Raw genomic sequence first — 17,645 nt, forward strand, 5'->3', positions numbered from 1 at the left:
ACACCTCTTACTGCCCAAGACCCTTTCTGCCTACTCATATTCCAATTTCTAGTTTCTCTCAGCTCTGGAATGTAGAGTCTGCATTGTGCAGTTTCATACCACTCACCACCGTTAGAAGTATCTCTCTTTCCCCTCTAGTATTACAGTATGAAATTCCTGAGGTCAGGAACTATATTATATATTTCGATATCCTCTGTGGTGCTTTGGATACTATATATGATTATTAAGGTGTATTTAGTAGTTTGATACAAGCCTTACAATATTTTATTGTCCTTTAAAAATACTTACAAAAATAATCTCATTTCTCTTTTTCTTATCTACGTGTATTTATGCATTTATTCCTTCATTAAACATTTGTTGAGCATCTACTGGGGGCTGGAGAAGTAGTGATAAAAGGCCTAGTTGCCATCCACGTTTTCCGACAGATTCCCATGGTTTCCCCACTACTGCTTTCTGTGACTGGGGCAGCTTACAGGCCTTCTGTTACTTATACTTACATCAAGGTAGAACATTATCATGCAGACTTGAAATGGAATAAGAGAATAAAGTCTTCATGCTCTTTGGGTCTTAACCACACAGTCCCACATGGGTCTGCTTATCATTCTAGGCCATGTACAAGGCGGAAGTGTGAAAGAGAGTAAACAAGGAAAAGCAAATCATAATGGTAGTGCATGAAGACCGGTCCACAAGGATGTTCCCTTCAGTGTTATTTAAATCAGAACAGAAAGTTAGAAATGTTCTAGTGAGATAAATCACATTGTAGAATATTCATAGATGTGAGGAAATGTATATAAGAGAGTGTTGAAAATACCAGTTGCAGAACAGTAGGTATTTACAATGGGTTTCTATTTTTTCAAATTTTTAAATTTATTATTTTTGAGAGTGAGCAGAGGAGGAGCAGAGAGAGGGAAGGAGAGAGAGAGGATCCGAGGTGGGCTCTGTGCTGACAGTTTTGAGAGCCCAATGCGGGGCTCAAACTCATGAACCAAGAGATCATGACCTGAGCTGAAGTTGGACACTTAACTCACTGAGCCACCCAGGCACCCCCATTTCTATTTTTAATTTTACAAAATCCACTGAGTGAAAAAGTCTAGAAGGTTAAACTTCAAAGTATTAGTGGTGAGTATACCTAGATGGTGAGATTATAAATGATTTTCTTCATTAATTTTCCAAATTGTCTAAAATGATCCTGAATAGTTTTTGGTCTGAAAAAAAGAGGCAATTGAATTTTTTTTTTTAATTTTTAACGTTTTTCATTTTTGAGAGACAGAGCACGAGTAGGAGAGGGGCAGAAAGAGAGGGAGACACAGAATCCGAAGCAGGCTCCAGGCTTTGAGCTGTCAGCACAGCACCCAATGTGGGGCTTGAACTCACGAAACGCAAGATCATGACCTGAGCTGAAGTCGGATGCTTAACCGACTGAGCCACCCAGGTGTCCTGAAATTTTTTTTTTTTTAAGGCATAAGGAGAACAGGAAGAGAATCCTCCCAGAATAAGAGCACCTTCTGACAAAATTTACCTTTTTACCTCACTGCTCAGGCCTTGCTCACTGATAGCCCACTGTATGGGCTGTTTCTCTGTGGCCCATATATAGGAAAATAACAGTACACACGCATTTTGACCTACTGTCCAACTTTTGTCTCCTCAAACACACATATGGTAGCTGAACAAATAGTGTCATGTATTTCTCCCTCACAAAGCACTGCTTTGTCAAGCAAGGCACAGGCTGCCTAGAATCCTGGTTGTTACAGAAGTTAAACCAAATTCTAAAAAACAAGCGAAAAGACAAACCCAGAAGGAAAGCCCCTTCTCAACAGACTATGTTAAACAATTCGAAATAGTATCTCACTGGTGTTTGGAGAAGAAGAAGTTTGTTTGGACAGATGGAAGGTGAGCTGAAAGGTAAAGAAAAATATGGGGACAGTTCCCCACATGTCCCAAGGAGGGCGCCACCAGAGGCCCCGGCTTAGACAGGCACATTTGCTGGGCAAGAGGTGGATGAAGTGTTGTCTGAGCAGAAGTCTTACCTTGGTCTGGAACGTACAGAACATGTGCGTTAGGAACGGATGCTCCCAGGCCAAGGAGAGAACTCTCTTCTCTACCATTGTGCACTCAACATCATCGTCCATCAAAACCACATCTTTCTTTAAGGCTTTTATTGCAAAAAATTGATTGGTCTTCTTGAACTCTGCTAGGAAGACCTAGAAGCAAAGGTAAGAAGTAACTTTATTTTAGAATTTGGTCTCACTCATTAAAGAAGAGACCATGTCCTGAGATCTGTGTTGGGCGAAACAAAGAGGATTTCTTCTCCAACCCCCTCCTTCCCCTTGACAGGAACAAAATAGAGCACTCCATCGATCAGGGATATTACCTAGGAGTTTCACACTTGCTTTGTACCTTTCCAAGGCATTCACAAAACTACTGTACAATTGGATGGGTTATTCTCAGGTTCTGAAAAATTCTGTGTAATTCTGTGTATGACCTGTCTGCCCAGGGACCTGAGTAAATTTATAATATAAATTCCCAGACACTAAGTGCATATTGAAGAAAGCGGCAGCAAGTAGCAGAGAGGAGGACCTGATTATACTTGAAACATCAGTGCAAATGAGCATAAAACTCAGCTCTGAGTTTTACCCAGTTTTTCAGGGTGAAACTATAATACAAGGGGAATAGAGTTTTCCTCATGTGCCTAAAGAGTGTACACCATTTCATCTGATGGCATAGACCTAAGGCCATATTTTGGACCTACTATGTGTCAGACACTGCTACCCTTTACATGTGCAATCTAATTCTTAGCTCAGAACTCTCTGCAAGACAGGTAGAAATAATAAAAAGAACGAACTTCAAAGAGGAATTTCACTTGCTCAAATTCATGGAGCTCCTCAGTGGAAAAATCTAACTCCAAATTTACTTTTTCTACTGGATTTCATGACTTATATGAAAGGACACCAGATGGCACATAATGGGGAGTTTCTACAACTTGTGCTTTTGCAAATGATGCAGCAACAGATGACTGACAGTTGTGAGGACGTGGCATTTGGAAATAGAAAACTCCAGCCTGGGTCTCTTTTCACAGACATTTACTAGCTGTGGGAATGTGGATAAACCAATTAACCTCTCTGGGCTTCAGTTTCCTAATGTGTAAAAGAGATAATTGTCATGACATTCTCTAACTTGCAGGACCATCGTGAATATCAAATGGCTACCACATGGGAAAGTGGTTTAGAAACTATAAAATGCTCTCTAAATGACAGTTATTAAGAATACTTGTCATTTGTTTCTTGACTTTTAGGGAATGTCGAAGTCAATGACACTAAACCAGTACTGAAAATGCACATGTCTATGTTTAAAAATAATATGGTGCAGATAGCTAGCTTTGGGGTAGCTGGCTTGACAGAGGGCATAGAACTTATGAGAAGGCAGGCAAATGGATGATGTGCATATACCCAGAAAACAATGCTATTTTTTTCTGGACTGCAAAGTACATTGAGATAAGTATATGGAGGCTACCATTTTGTTGAGAAACCATACTTCCTGTATAAAGCCAAAAGAACGAAGAAAAACAAATTTTGGAGTGTTCTCAATGTTGTGAGAAAGGGAAATATGGCCACACTATTTTGCTTTTGTGTTTCATTCTCCTTTCCAGGGGCCCCATGGCCCATCTTCTTCAGTCTGTAGGGACTCAGGGTCCTGATGGCAAGAGCATACTGTTTTGGACATAGAACAGAGGACACCCTAAGGCTCTCAGTGTCCTTTGGGATATTTTACGAAGGCTTGTAGGTTTAACTTAATGTCTTTCTTATTAACCTTGTTCAAATATAGAAACCCACATGGGAACAAAGAATGATAAACATTTCATTAACAATTAAAAGTACTCTTTTGGTAATTGTTTCTTTCCATAAAACATCCCCAAACCAGCCATAGCGGAAGAAGCTGAAAAGGCAATTTCCATCTCTATAATGGGCTTTCAATTTTTGGTAACAGGTTATAATTGCACATTAATTGGTACTAAATTATAATGAAGACTGGCTTTAAAATTGCTTATTACACAGATTAACAGCAAATGAGCCTGCTGTGTTTCATATTATTGTGGAAATGAACTCAAAGAATTAATGGATATCAGCTAGTTTGCAGGGCAGAATGCATTTTGCCAAAAGCAACGCACTGGTGTTTAAATCCAACCCAATTGCGGCACAATGTCATTCAGCTGTGGTGATGCTTATTTGCATTCTAGTTTACTATTAAATAAACTGGGTGAGTTTCCCAAAGTCTGGCGAGCAGGTGCAGAGCATATTGCTGGCCTTGGATACACAAATTTATAGAATGGTAGTCTCTGGCGAAAATTTTCCTAGAAGTTTCATCCAAGAATATAAAACAATGAAGGGAGCAATTAATACAGTAGATATCCTTGGCATCTAGAATAACCTCAAGGCCTGTGTTCCATGGTATCCCTCTTTACATTCGCGAACTTGAAAATTATTTTCCATCACTGACAGTTGATGGTTAAATTATGTCATCTTCCTCCTTTTCTTCTCGTCTTCTGTGACTGACAGAGACAGCCCGTAACTTGAGTGTGTGGCAGGAAGAATTTAGAGGAGGGACTTTCCCCCATGAAACTTTTCTCATGACTCTCCAGCTACAGCTTTGTTATGAACTGAATTGTGCCCCCTCCAAAAAAATGTGCATGCCAAAGCCCTAAACCCTAGTACCTCAGCATGTGACTATATTTGGAGATACGGTCTTTACAAAGGTAATCAACTTAAAATAAGTTCCCTGGGGGGCTAGTGTCCTTAGAAGCAGAGATTAGGACACAGATACACACAGGGGGACGACCATGTGAGGACACAGGGAGAAGATGACCATTTACAAGCCAAGGAGAGAGACCTCAGAAGAAATAACCCTATCAACACCTAGGTCTCAGACTTCCAACCTCCAGAATGATAAGAAAACCAATGTCTGGTGTTTGAATCACTCAGTCTGTGATACTTTGTTACATTAGTCCTAGCAAACTAATGCAAGACTGAAGACATTTGCTAGGAAAAAAATTGCATTCAAAGTAAAACAACTCTCCAAGTTTGAGAAAGTAGCAAAAGAGAAATAACAACCAAAAAAAAAAAAAAAAACCCTGTATGAAATAGAAACTATAGACACTGGCTGAGGCAGCTTCCCGTTTCTTTGATATCCATATACATCACACTCATAAGTGTATGGGATATACACTTTGAAGCAAAATGGCTTGGGAACAATGATTCCCAGGAAGCAGAGGCCACTGTACCCTAGAGTTCCAGATTTCCTTTTAATCAGACCTCTCTCTACCCAGTCAAAAAATGCACAGGAATGCTCTCTACACACCCACAGCCTTCTCTGCTCCAATGAGTTCAGGAGCTTTGCTTTTCAATTCCTGTTAGTTGGTCTGTAGAATTCTATAGCATGGTATCATACCTTGCCAAAACTTCCTTTCCCCAACATTTTGTGCAAGATAAAGTCCTCAATTTTTAGCTTCATATGTAGAGATGGTCTTTCTATGTTCGGTTCAGGTTCTGGACGATGGCGTATGTTCTCCATCCCATCCAAGGGAGACTCCCAAGAGATTCCCTGAGGCTCTGAAAATAGCAAGCCAGTGGTTAAAAGTAAACAAGGAACAATGGAGGGGGCATTTTAGCTACTTTGAGAACACTTTCTCTTCCACTTCCCACTCTGAGGCTCCATCCACAAAAATGGGGGGTAAAAGTCCTCTGCAGGGCAAAGGCAGCACCTTCCTCCTGTGAGCCTGGCATTTGGGGCGTGGACTGCATCTCTTATCTACTCAACTGACTGGGAGAAATTTCATTTTAAGGAACATTCCAATCAGCAGAAGTCCATACATGCAAAACACATGAGCACTTTAAATAATGTCAAATCATGGACAAATAGAGATTTTAACTAAATTTGAGGAAAAATAATTCTCAGGTACTTGCATGGCTCACAGGCTCAGTGACATTGATTCCTGTGGCTTCCACGTGAGGGATCAGGAAATGAAAAGCAGATCACTGAAAATCTGAATCACATCATCCGTCCCCACATTCAAGGTCAGCCAATTTATTCCTCACCCAATGACAGAACAGGTGCAGAAAACTTTTTGGAACCTTCCTCCTACCCCCTTATAACATTTCTTTCCTTTTTTATTGAAATACATTTGACATACCATATTGTGGTAATTTAAGGTGTCCAACATGTTGACTTGATACATTTATATATTGTGATATGATTGCCATTTTACAGCACCTCTAGCATATCCCATAATTTTGTGTCTTCTTTGTGGCTGGAATGACCTTTTTTATTTTCAGTCTCTAAATTTAACTTTCATCTTCTCCTTAAGTCCAAGGAAAATAATTACAGGAACCGCCCATGTTTTGAAAGCTTGCATTTGTCACTTTGCTTTTGTGAAAGATCTACATCATTACCTGTTTTTGCCAACCAAAAAAACAAACAAACAAACAAACAAAAAAAACTGGACAGGATTTTCTCTTTTACAGAAAAAAGAAACATGCAAACAACATTCAACATTGGTGTTGCAGTGAGCAGACAGAGCCAGTGCACCAGAGCAGTGAGAGTGTTGCCATCCAGCCCCTTACCCGGGATCTGCACTCAGCACCTCAGCATCCAGCTGCCAGAGCTTTGAACTGTGTGAGCATCTGGGCCTCCATTAGCAACATGTGTTCTAAGCTATCAGAAAGCCTAAGGTGGTTTTTGGTTCAGGGAATACTCGAAAAGTGTTCCATGTAAATTAATGGTAATTTATGCCATTCTGGCTTCCAAAAGAGTTCATAGGGAGTCATGCAGAAGATGGCAGAATAGAAGGATTACCTCATTCCCTGGGCACACCAAAGTAACAGCTACATCCCTACAACTAACACAGAAAATGACCTGAAGACTGGCAGAACAGACCTTCCACAGTTGACTATAGACAGGAGGCCACACTGAGAAAGATAGAAGGGGCAGAGACGTGGTTGGGAACCCAACCCCTGTGAGTCTAGCCACAAATGGGAAGGGCACCACAAGCACAAGGAGGCCAGAGGATCAGACGCCATAGAAGGCATCCCTGGCATGGGGAACCTGTACTGGGAAGACAAGTCTCAATAACATTTGGCTTTGAAAAACAGTGGGGCTTAAAATTAGGAGCTTTAAAAATCAGCCAGGCTTAACCCCGGAGAGGGCAGGAGGGTGATAGGAAACTGAGTCCCTACCATAAAGAACGTAAAGAACCACCATAATAACTTGACCCAAGACAGCACAGAAGCAGCAGTTTAAAAAGTTCCAGGGGGTATAGATGAAGGAGATTTGTTGACTACTCTTAGAATGAGTGCTGGAGGCTCAGGGATCTTCCCCTTCCTAAGCCTAGATAGCCATCTATCTTGCAAGTACCACGTGCCCTGCCCTAGCACTCACCTGTGGACCTGCTCCATTCAATCTGTATGCCCGCCAAAGCAGATATTGCTCCACCACCCCCAACTGGAAGCCCCAGTAGGGATCAGTACTACTCCAAAGCAATTCTTCCTCTGGGGTTTAGGGGAGATAACCCCACACACCAGGAACCCACAGTGCCAACAGCTCAGTCTCTAAGGGCAATCCCTGCCCCTCAATGTACCTGCAGCAGTGACAGAGATGCTAACTGCAGACAGATAGGCTGACTACTGGCCCCACCCACCAACAGCCCCACGACAGCTTCAGGCAGGTCTCTCAACAGCATGGGGAATAAATCTTGCCCTGTGTACCCACAGCAGGCAAAGTGGATCAGTGCATCCAGCTGGGCTACAGACAGTTATGGCTCAGCCTCAATAGTAGGATGTCCACAGCCCACCCAGGGACACCTCTAGAGTTCCTAATTCTGGTGGCCAGGGGAACTGAATTACATGACACCAATGGACTTCTTCTGATCAAGGCCACTACCTTCAAGACCAAGAGATGTAGCTGAATTACCTAATACATAGAAACGAACACAGACAGACAAAATGGGGGAGATGGAGGGATATGTCTCAAATGAAAGAATACGATAAAAATCACAGTTAAAGAGCAAAATGAAATGGCAATAAACAATTTGCTTGATAAAGAATTCAAGGGAGTAGCCATAAAGACACACACTGGGCTTGAGAAAACAGTAGATGAGCTCAGTGAGAACCTCATTAAAGATGCAGAAAATATAAAAAAGAACCAGTCAGAACTGAAGAAGATGTAACTGAAAGAAAAAAATACACTAGAGGGAATCAACAGCAGCTTAGGGAATGCAGAAAAACAGGTCAGCAATCTGAAAGAGAGAGTAATGGAAAGCAACCAAGCTGAACAGCAGAAAGAAAAAAAGAGCAATAAAAAATAAGAATAAGTTAAGGAATTCAGCAACACCATCAAGCATAACATTCGCATTATAGAGAATGGGAAGGAGAAGAGAGAGAAAGGGGGGCAGAAAATTTATTTGAAGAAATAATAGCTGGAAACTTCCCTAATCTGGAGAAGGAAACAGCCATTCACATCCAGGATGCACAGAGAGCCCCAAACAAGGTGAACCCAAGGTGGTCCACACTGAAACACATAATAATTACAATGGCCAAAAGTAATGATAAAGAGAGAATCTTAAAAGTGGCAAAAGTACACAGTTACATACAAGAGAAATCTCATAAGGCTATGAGCTGATTTTTCAGCAGAAACTTTTCAGGCCAGGAGGGACTGGCATGATATATTCAAAGTGCTGAAAGAAGGTGCACCTGGATGGTTCAGTCAGTTAAACGTCTGTTTCAGATCAGGTCATGATCTCAGAGTCATGTGATGGAGCACCACACTGGGCTGCATGCTGAGCATGGGGTCTGTTTAAGATTCTCTCTCTCCCTCTACCCCTCCCCCATGCTTTCTTTCTCTAAACACACACACACACACAAAACAAAACAAAACAAAACAAACAAAAAAACAACCAAACAAAATCTAAAGTGCTGAAAGAAGAAAACCCGCAACCAAGAATACTCTATCCAGCAAGGCTATCATTCAGAATAAAAGAGAGAGAAAGAGTTTCCCAACAAACAGAAGTTAAAGGAGTTCATCATCACTAGGCCAGCTTTACAAGAAACTTCGAAGGAATTCTTTAAGTGAAAATAGAAGGCCATAATTAAAAGAAAATTATGAAAGGATGAAATTTCACTGATAAAAGCACATGTATATTAAAGGTAGTAGATTAATTACTTATAAAGTGAAAAGGCTGGTTAGAACACAAAAGTAGTAAAACTATATCTACAAACATTAGCCAAGGTATTCACAAAATAAAAAGATGTAAAACATGACATCATATACATAAAAGGTGGGGCAGGGGTAAGAATTTAGTGCTTTTAGAATGTGTTTGAACTTAACTGTCCATCAACATAGTATAGACTGTTGTACACATAAGAGGTTATATATGAACCCAATAAACACAAATCAAAAACCAATGGTAGATACACAAAAAATAAAGGGAAAGGAATCCAAGCATAACACTAAAGAAAGTAAACAAATCACACTGAAAGAGAGCAATGGGAGAAGGAAAGAAGAAAACTACAAAAATAGCCAGAACAATTAACAAAATGGCAAGAAGTACATACCTATCAATAATTACCCTAAAGGTAAATGTACTTCATACTCTAACCAAAAGACAGACGGTGACTGAATGGATTAAAAACAAAAGACAAACAAAAAAACTAGACCCATCTATATGCTGCCTACAAGGGACTCATAGCCCTAAACACACACACAGACTGAAAGTAAAGGGATGAGAAAACATACTTTGCAGATGGAAGAAAAAAAAAAAAGCTGGGATAGCAATGCTTGTATCAGACAAAATAGACTTTGGATCAAGAGACAAAAAAGGGCACTACATAATGATAAAGGGATCAATCCAACAAGAGGACATAAAATTGTAAATATGTATGTACACAGTATTGGAATACTAAATTACATAAAGCAAATATTAGGGATATAAAGGGAGAAATTGACAGTAATACAATGATACCAGGGACTTCAATACCCCACTTACATCAATGGACAAATCACCCAGACAGAATGTCGATAAGGAAACAGTGACTTTGAACATGTTAGACCAGATTGACCTAACAGACATGTATAGAATATTCCACCCCAAAGCAGCAGAATACACATTCTTCTCAAATGCACGTGGAGCATTCTCCGGAATACATCACATGTTAGGCAACAAAAAACTGTCAATAAATTTAGGGAGACTGAAGCCATAGCAAGTCTCCATTCCAACCGCAATGGTATGAAACTAGAAACCAACTACAAGAAAAAAATCTAAAAAGCCCCACAAACACACAGAGCTAAACAACATGCTCCTAAACAATGCACGGGTCAACAAATCAAAGAAAAAAATCAGAAAATACATGGAGACAAATAAAAATGAAAAAACAATGATCTATAATCTTTGGGACACAGTAAAAGTAGTTCTAAAAAGAAACTTCAGAGCAATACAGGCCTACCTCAGAAAACAAGAAAAATCTGAAATAAACAACCTAACCTTACACCTAAATGAGCTGGAAAGAAAAAAACCTAAAGATAGTGGAAGGAAGGAAATAATAAAGAGTACAAGAGAGGTTGCCTGGGTGGCTCAGTCTGACTTCGGCTCAGGTCACGATCTCACAGTTTGTGAGTTTGAGCACCACGTCAGGCTCTGTGCTGACAGCTCAGAGCCTGGAGCCTGCTTCTGATTCTGTGTCTCCCTCTCTCTGCCCCTCCCCTGCTCGTGCGCGCTCTCTCTCTCTCTCTCTCTCTCTCTCTCTCAAAAATAAATAAATAAATAAAGAGTTAATACCTATTCTTCTCAAACTATACCAAAAACAGAAGAGGAAGGAAAACTTCCAAATTCATTCAATGAGGCCAGGATTACCCTGATACCAAAACTACAAAAAAAGAAAACTGTAGGCTAATATCTCTGATTAACACAGATGCAAATATCTTTTAAAAATATTAGCAAACTCGGGGCGCCTGGGTGGCACAGTCGGTTAAGCGTCCGACTTCAGCCAGGTCACGATCTCGCGGTCCGTGAGTTCGAGCCCCGCGTCGGGCTCTGGGCTGATGGCTCGGAGCCTGGAGCCTGGTTCCGATTCTGTGTCTCCCTCTCTCTCTGCCCCTCCCCCGTTCATGCTCTGTCTCTCTCTGTCCCAAAAATAAATAAAAAATGTTGAAAAAAAATTTAAAAAAAAATATTAGCAAACTGAACTCAGCAATACATTAAAAAAAGTCATTCACCACAATCAAGTGAGTTTTATTGCAGGGATATAAGAGTAGTTCAGTATTTGCAAATCAATCAACGTGATATACCATATTAAAAAGAGGAAAGATAAAAAATACATGGTCATCTCAATAGATGCAGAGAAACCATTTGACAAAATACAACGTACCTTAATGATAAAAACTCTCAACAAAGTGGGTTTAGAGGGAATACCCCAACGTAATAAAGACCGTACATAACAAACCCACAGCTAACACCATACTCAATAGTGAAAAACCAAAAGTTTTTCTCTAAGATAAGGACAAGATAAAGATGTCCACTCAAGCCATTTTAATTCCACACAGTGCTAGAAATCCTAGCTGCAGCCATCACACAAGAAAAAGGAATAAAAGCCATCAGAATTTATAAGGGAAAAGTAAAACTGTCACATTTGCAAATGACATATATTTGGAAAAACCTAAAGACTGCACCAAAAAACCTATTAGAACTGAAAATGCAAAGTCAAAGAATACAAAATTAATATACAGAAATGTGTTGCATTTCTGTACACTAATAACAGAGTAGCAGAAAGAAAAACTAAGAAAACAATCCGAATTACAATTGCATCAAGAAGAATAAAATAAAAGGAAGAAACTTAACCAAGGAGGTGAAACCTGTACTTTGAAAACTATAAAACATTGACTAAAGAAACTGAAGTGACAGAAACAAATGGAAAGATATTCTGTGCTCAGGGATTGGAAGAATTAACATTGTTAAAATGTCCATACTACCCAAAGCACTCTACAGATTCAGTGTAATCCCTATCGATATACCAACAGCATTCTTCACAGAACTAGAATAATATTAAAATTTGTATGGAATCACAAAGACCTTGAATAGCCAAAGTAATCTTGAAGAAGAACAAAGCTGGAAGTATCATAATCACAGATTTTAAGATATACTACAAAGCTATAATATCAAAACAGTATGGTACCAGCACAAAAGCAGACATATATATCAGTGAAACAGAATAGAGCTCCCCTAAATAAACCCACACCCATATGGTCAGTGAATCTATGACAAAGGAGACAAGAATATACAGTGGGGAAAAAGAGTTTTTTTTTTTAACAGTCCTTTCAACAAATGGTGTTGGGAAAACTGAACAGCTACATGCAAAAGAACAAAACTGGACCTCTTTCTTAAACCACACACAAAACTAAACTTACAGTGGATTAAGACCTATGTATGAGAACTTAAACCATAAAACTTCTAAAGGAAGACACAGGTAGTAATATCTTAGACATCAGTCTTAGCAACATATTTATGGATGTGTCTCCTAGGCAAGGGAAAGGAAAGCAAAAATAAACTATTGGGACTATACCAAAATAAAAAACTTTTGCACAGCAAAGGAAACCATAAACAAAACAAAAAGGCAAGGTAGTGAATGGGAGGAGATATTTGCAAATGCTATATCTGATGAGGGATTTATATGCAAAATATATAAAGAACTTGTACAACTCAACACCGAAAAAAAAAAAAAAACAGATTAAAAAATGGCCAGAAGATCTGAACAGACATTTTTCCAAAGAAGACATACTAATGGCCAACAGACACATGAAAAGATGCTGAACATCATCAATCATCAGGGAAATGCAAATAAAGATCACAATGAGGTATCATCTTACGCCAATCAGAATGGGTAGTATCAAAAAGACAAGTAATAGCAACAGTTGGTGAGGATGTGGAGAAAAAGAAACAGTATGGTGGCAGTGGGAAAGCAAACTGGTCCAGCCACTGTGGAAAACAGTAGGAGGTTCCGCAAAAAATTAAAAATAGAACTACCATGTGATCCAGTAATTGCACTACTGGGTATTTACCTAAAGAAAATGAAAACACTAGTTCAAAAAGATATACGCATTCCTATGTTTATTGCAGCATTATTTACAATAGCCAAGATATGGAAGTGTCCATCAATAGATGAGTGGATAAAGAAGCTATGATATATATACAAGGGAATATTACTCAGCCATAAAAAGGAATGAGATCTTGCCACTGTGACAACGTGGATGGATGTGGAGGGTATCATGGTAAATGAAATAAGACAGAGAAAGACAAATACCATACAATTTCACTTATATGTGGAATGTAAAAAACAAAACAAAACCAAACATTCTTTTTTTTTTTTTTTTTTTAACGTTTGTTTATTTTTGAGACAGAGAGAGACAGAGCATGAACAGGGGAGGGGCAGAGAGAGAGGGAGACACAGAATCTGAAATAGGCTCCAGGCTCTGAGCTGTCAGCACGAAGCCCGACGCGGGGCTCGAACTCACAGACCCTGAGATCATGACCTGAGCCCAAGTCGGACGCTTAACCGACCGAGCCACCCAGGCGCCCCAAACATTCTTAAATATAGAGAATAAACTGGTGGTTGCCACAGGGGAGGTGGGTGGGGGAGTGCGTGAAATAAAGGGGATTAAGAGGTATAAAATTCCAGTTACAAAAAAATAAGTCACAGAGATGAAAAGCACAGCATAAGGGATACAGTCAATAATAATATAATAACATCATTATGGTGACAGAAAAACTTGGAGTAATGTACAGAATTGTTGAATCAATATGTTGTACACCTGAAACTAAGTCACACTGTATGTTAACTATACTTCAATTAAAAAAAAAAAGGCTTCACAGGAATAGTCTACTTTAGGATAGTGGGGAAAACCTATATTTTATAATGTATGTTGAAACTATTCATCTCCCGGATTCATGTGGGCATATCTTCTCATGAACTACTTTCAGAAAGTAGGCTGGGGAACTTCCATGATGTCATGTATGTTGAGGCACCACTAGTCTTCCCTTTTCTACTTTTAACCTTCCCCAAAAAGTCTCAAAGGTACAGAACAGGATGGCCTACTGTGACATTCCCACCATTGAAATTCATGGTAGATTTATTTTGCAAAACCTTTTAACAGTGACAGGAAGTAACATTCTAAAAATAAGGAAACGTTTGCAGCCCTACTGTAGACCTATATCCCATTCTCTCCCTGCCCTCACCTCCCACCCTCTTACAAAGGTTTCCTAATGGGGCATATTTTGGTTTCACTTCCAAGAAGTAGGAGCCTCCCACCTATCAGACCAGGTAAATGGAGAGTTGAAATCTAGAGGACTCCATTAGGGCTGACCAAGATTAATTGCTGACAATGATTCTACCGAGGATCAGGATAGCTACCTTTTTTCCCAGATGCTGGTACACACGGCAGCCTTGCTTCACCTTTTATGGAGCACGGGAGACCAATTTCAACGGGGCCTTCTCTGAAGATGTGTTCACTATCTCTTAAGCAGCGAGCCTAGATTATAAACAAAGAGTCAGACCACCCACCTACCCACCCGCTACAGCCCCATCGGCTCAGCCTGCTGCCCTCGGGGTTGAGATCCGTTTAAGAATCCTAAATGCATAGATAACCAACATCCTTCTTTCCCTCAGCATTCTTTTAGGATCTCATATGCTGTAAGAGTCTACCTATTATATTTTATACACGAACAGGCACATATTCACTTCCTTCATACTTTTCCAGGGGCTAACTGGTTTCTCCTGTACTGTCTACATCATTTAGTCACAAATAAGAATGGAAGGTTAATGGATGGAAAGAGAGCTTACAAAGCAACACCAAGAGGGTTTGTTCTTAGATACAAAAATTCAATTCTAGTCCTAGTGCATGTGAGTAAATGGCAAGGCAAAAGTTGCCCTCGACTCAGTGTTCCGTGCACATTTTAGGGATGATTCTGGCCAGTAGATAGGTACAAAGCTGGTAACGAATCCTCAATGATTTCAATGAATTTGTTTCTGCCCCTGCTCATGCCACAAAGAATTTAAGGTCCTAAAAATATCTATAAAACAAATGCATGAAGTAAATCAATATCTCCGAGTGGGGATATGGGCATAAGGATGAAAGTCAGAGGCAAGGCAAATGCTCAGAAACAGACTCCATATTGCTCCACAGATCAAAGGGAAGGAGGACTCGAGTAGTCCTTGCTGAGTTGAACCTGGAGGAACTTAACCTAAAAGCCTTTCCTACCTGTTGAGTGCTCTCAATCATTGCCAGTGCTTCGGCCATCAGCTTCTGATTTATGCCACAAAGGTTGGCCACCTTTGTCTGGCATCTGTGATGTACGTTCATACCACACGCTGCAAAGGAGAAAGAGACACTGTGAGCCAGAGGAACGGAACTCACTGAGCGGACTTTGCACAGGTCTGCTTCAGGTACACATACATTGAAGAACGGCTGGCAAATCCCTAGAGCCATCTTCCCAGCAGCAGGAGACACTGAATACAAATAAATGAGGGCAGTGCTTCTACAATGCCACCACGCGTCCACCTCCCCTTCCCAAGACTACACACACAGACCAGAGGCTCCTGGATGTGGTGCTGGGGAGGGACTCCCACCAGAGGCAGAAGCAGAGCTTTGCTGACAGCAGAGGAAGGCTGCTGTCGGTATGCATTTAGACGATGCCATTGCTGAGAGACTAGCACCGATGCTGGCTCTCTCTGGTGAAAATGTGCCAGGCCAGGATAGAAGGTGGTTCACTTCCACTCTAGATTGGAGTCCAAGTATCCCCTTCCCCACATGGGGTGCAAGGAGCTTCCCTCCCCTCTAGGCTGAAGCCTCAGCCTGCATGCATGGTGGGTGTGGTCTGTGCTTCGGGATGGGAGTGGGGAGAAGGGAAGTGGCCTGGAGGCCATTCTCCCCATATGGCAGAGTTGGGCTGGTTGAACCAAATGATCTAGCTCTAAGTCCTATGATTCTCGGGGAATATTCCAATTTATGAGTCTTGAAAAAAGTGCAGTGAAGGTCCACCCTCCACTTTCTGTGATCCCGTGAGCCTTCCTGGATTGGGATGTGTGCGGACCAGGGCGTCTGTAGAAAGACAGCTACTACTTCAAGTCATTGGTTTAGAAAAATGAAATTCTGCTTATGAAACACTGCTATTACAATAAAAAAAATCTAACGTAAGATTTTCAAACTCCAGCTGATAGAATTCTGTTTTCAAGTCCTATTTCATTCTGTCAAGTCCATCAGTAGCATTTGTTATAACGGCATTAGGCAAGAGAGGCTATAAAACAACACACTTTTACTCTGACCTGCTTTTTTTTTTCATGTTTGTTTATTTTTGAGAGAGACAGAGACAGAATGCGAGTGGGTTGGCGCAGAGAGAGGGGGAAACACAGAATCTGAAGCAGGCTCCAGGCTCCGAGCTGTCAACATAGAGCCTGATGTGGGGCTCGAACTCACAAGCCTTGAGATCATGACCTGAACCGAAGTCGGATGCTCAACCGACTGAGCCACCCAGGTGCCCTGTACTCTTACCTGCTTATTAACCCATTTGTGTGCAAAGAGCTTAGTAAGCTTAGTACAGTGGTTGGCATCAGATGCTCAACAACTACAACTTGTCTTTTATCTTCATTATCTATTCCAAAGAGATATACATTAAACTACTGAAGTGGAATTTGAGCAGGCTTCGGCCCTTAGTTTTAACTGGCTTACTCTTCCTCCAACAGTTCATAATAAAATAGCATTTTCTATGTAAATATAAACCAGTACTTGTCCTGGTATATTGCATGATAGAACCCAAATCCATTCTAAGTGAAATCTTTTATGTATGACTAAAGCCCTTAATATAGTCACTATGCTGTTTATAATGGCTTTCTGCCCTTGTGAATTTCAGCACGACTCCTACTGGATGTGTTTCTGCGGGTTGCACACTGGGAAGTCCCAGCTGCATTTCCTTAGTACCGCAAGGCAAAGGGAGGCAGTTGGCGAGGACTCAGCATGAAGCAGTGGGAAGTTTCACTTTGCTTTTTTAAAAATTTTTTTTTTCAACGTTTATTTATTTTATTGTTTGGGACAGAGAGGGACAGAGCATGAACGGGGGAGGGGCAGAGAGAGAGGGAGACACAGAATCGGAAACAGGCTCCAGGCTCGGAGCCATCAGCCCAGAGCCTGACGCGGGGCTCGAACTCACGGACCGCGAGATCGTGACCTGGCTGAAGTCGGACGCTTAACCGACTGCGCCACCCAGGCGCCCCTCACTTTGCTTTTTAACATGGTAGCCAGATCTAAGCTCGTCCCGGATGCTCTGGCATGAAGGCAGGCCCCACCCCCACTATGGTAATGTCCTACGTCTCTGTTACTAACCTATGAGGTGACAACTTGATCTCTTTGAGTGCAAACAGGCCCTTTGGATGATGATTTTCATGGGAATTAAAGTGGACAGAGGAAAGGAGACAGAATCAAGACAAAGGGAGGCCCTACTTAAGAAGGCGGCTTAGAAAAGAACAAGATGGAAAGAGCAGGGCCAAGGCAGAGGAACAGAGTCCAGAGAGTAGAGAGGGAGGAGAGGTGAAGTCAAGGGCATGGGGGGTGAGGACACA

At 40.9% G+C, this 17,645-nt stretch overlaps 1 protein-coding gene across 2 annotated transcripts in view; it reads right to left on the reverse strand.

The window, feature by feature from the left end:
• The window catches only part of PRKCQ (protein kinase C theta), a 217,588-nt gene that overhangs the window by 122,448 nt on the left and 77,495 nt on the right, over positions 1 to 17,645 (reverse strand). For both annotated transcript variants that reach the window (XM_030321044.1, XM_030321045.1), the window contains exons 9-12: positions 15,292 to 15,401; positions 14,445 to 14,562; positions 5,443 to 5,603; positions 2,028 to 2,201 (exon numbers count right to left, since the gene is read on the reverse strand). In XM_030321044.1, the coding sequence (XP_030176904.1) occupies positions 2,028 to 2,201; positions 5,443 to 5,603; positions 14,445 to 14,562; positions 15,292 to 15,401 (563 nt within the window). The remainder of the gene's footprint in view (positions 1 to 2,027; positions 2,202 to 5,442; positions 5,604 to 14,444; positions 14,563 to 15,291; positions 15,402 to 17,645) is intronic.

This window comes from Lynx canadensis, chromosome B4 (genome assembly GCF_007474595.2).
Source record: "Lynx canadensis isolate LIC74 chromosome B4, mLynCan4.pri.v2, whole genome shotgun sequence".
In the NCBI taxonomy this organism is placed as follows: domain Eukaryota; kingdom Metazoa; phylum Chordata; class Mammalia; order Carnivora; family Felidae; genus Lynx; species Lynx canadensis.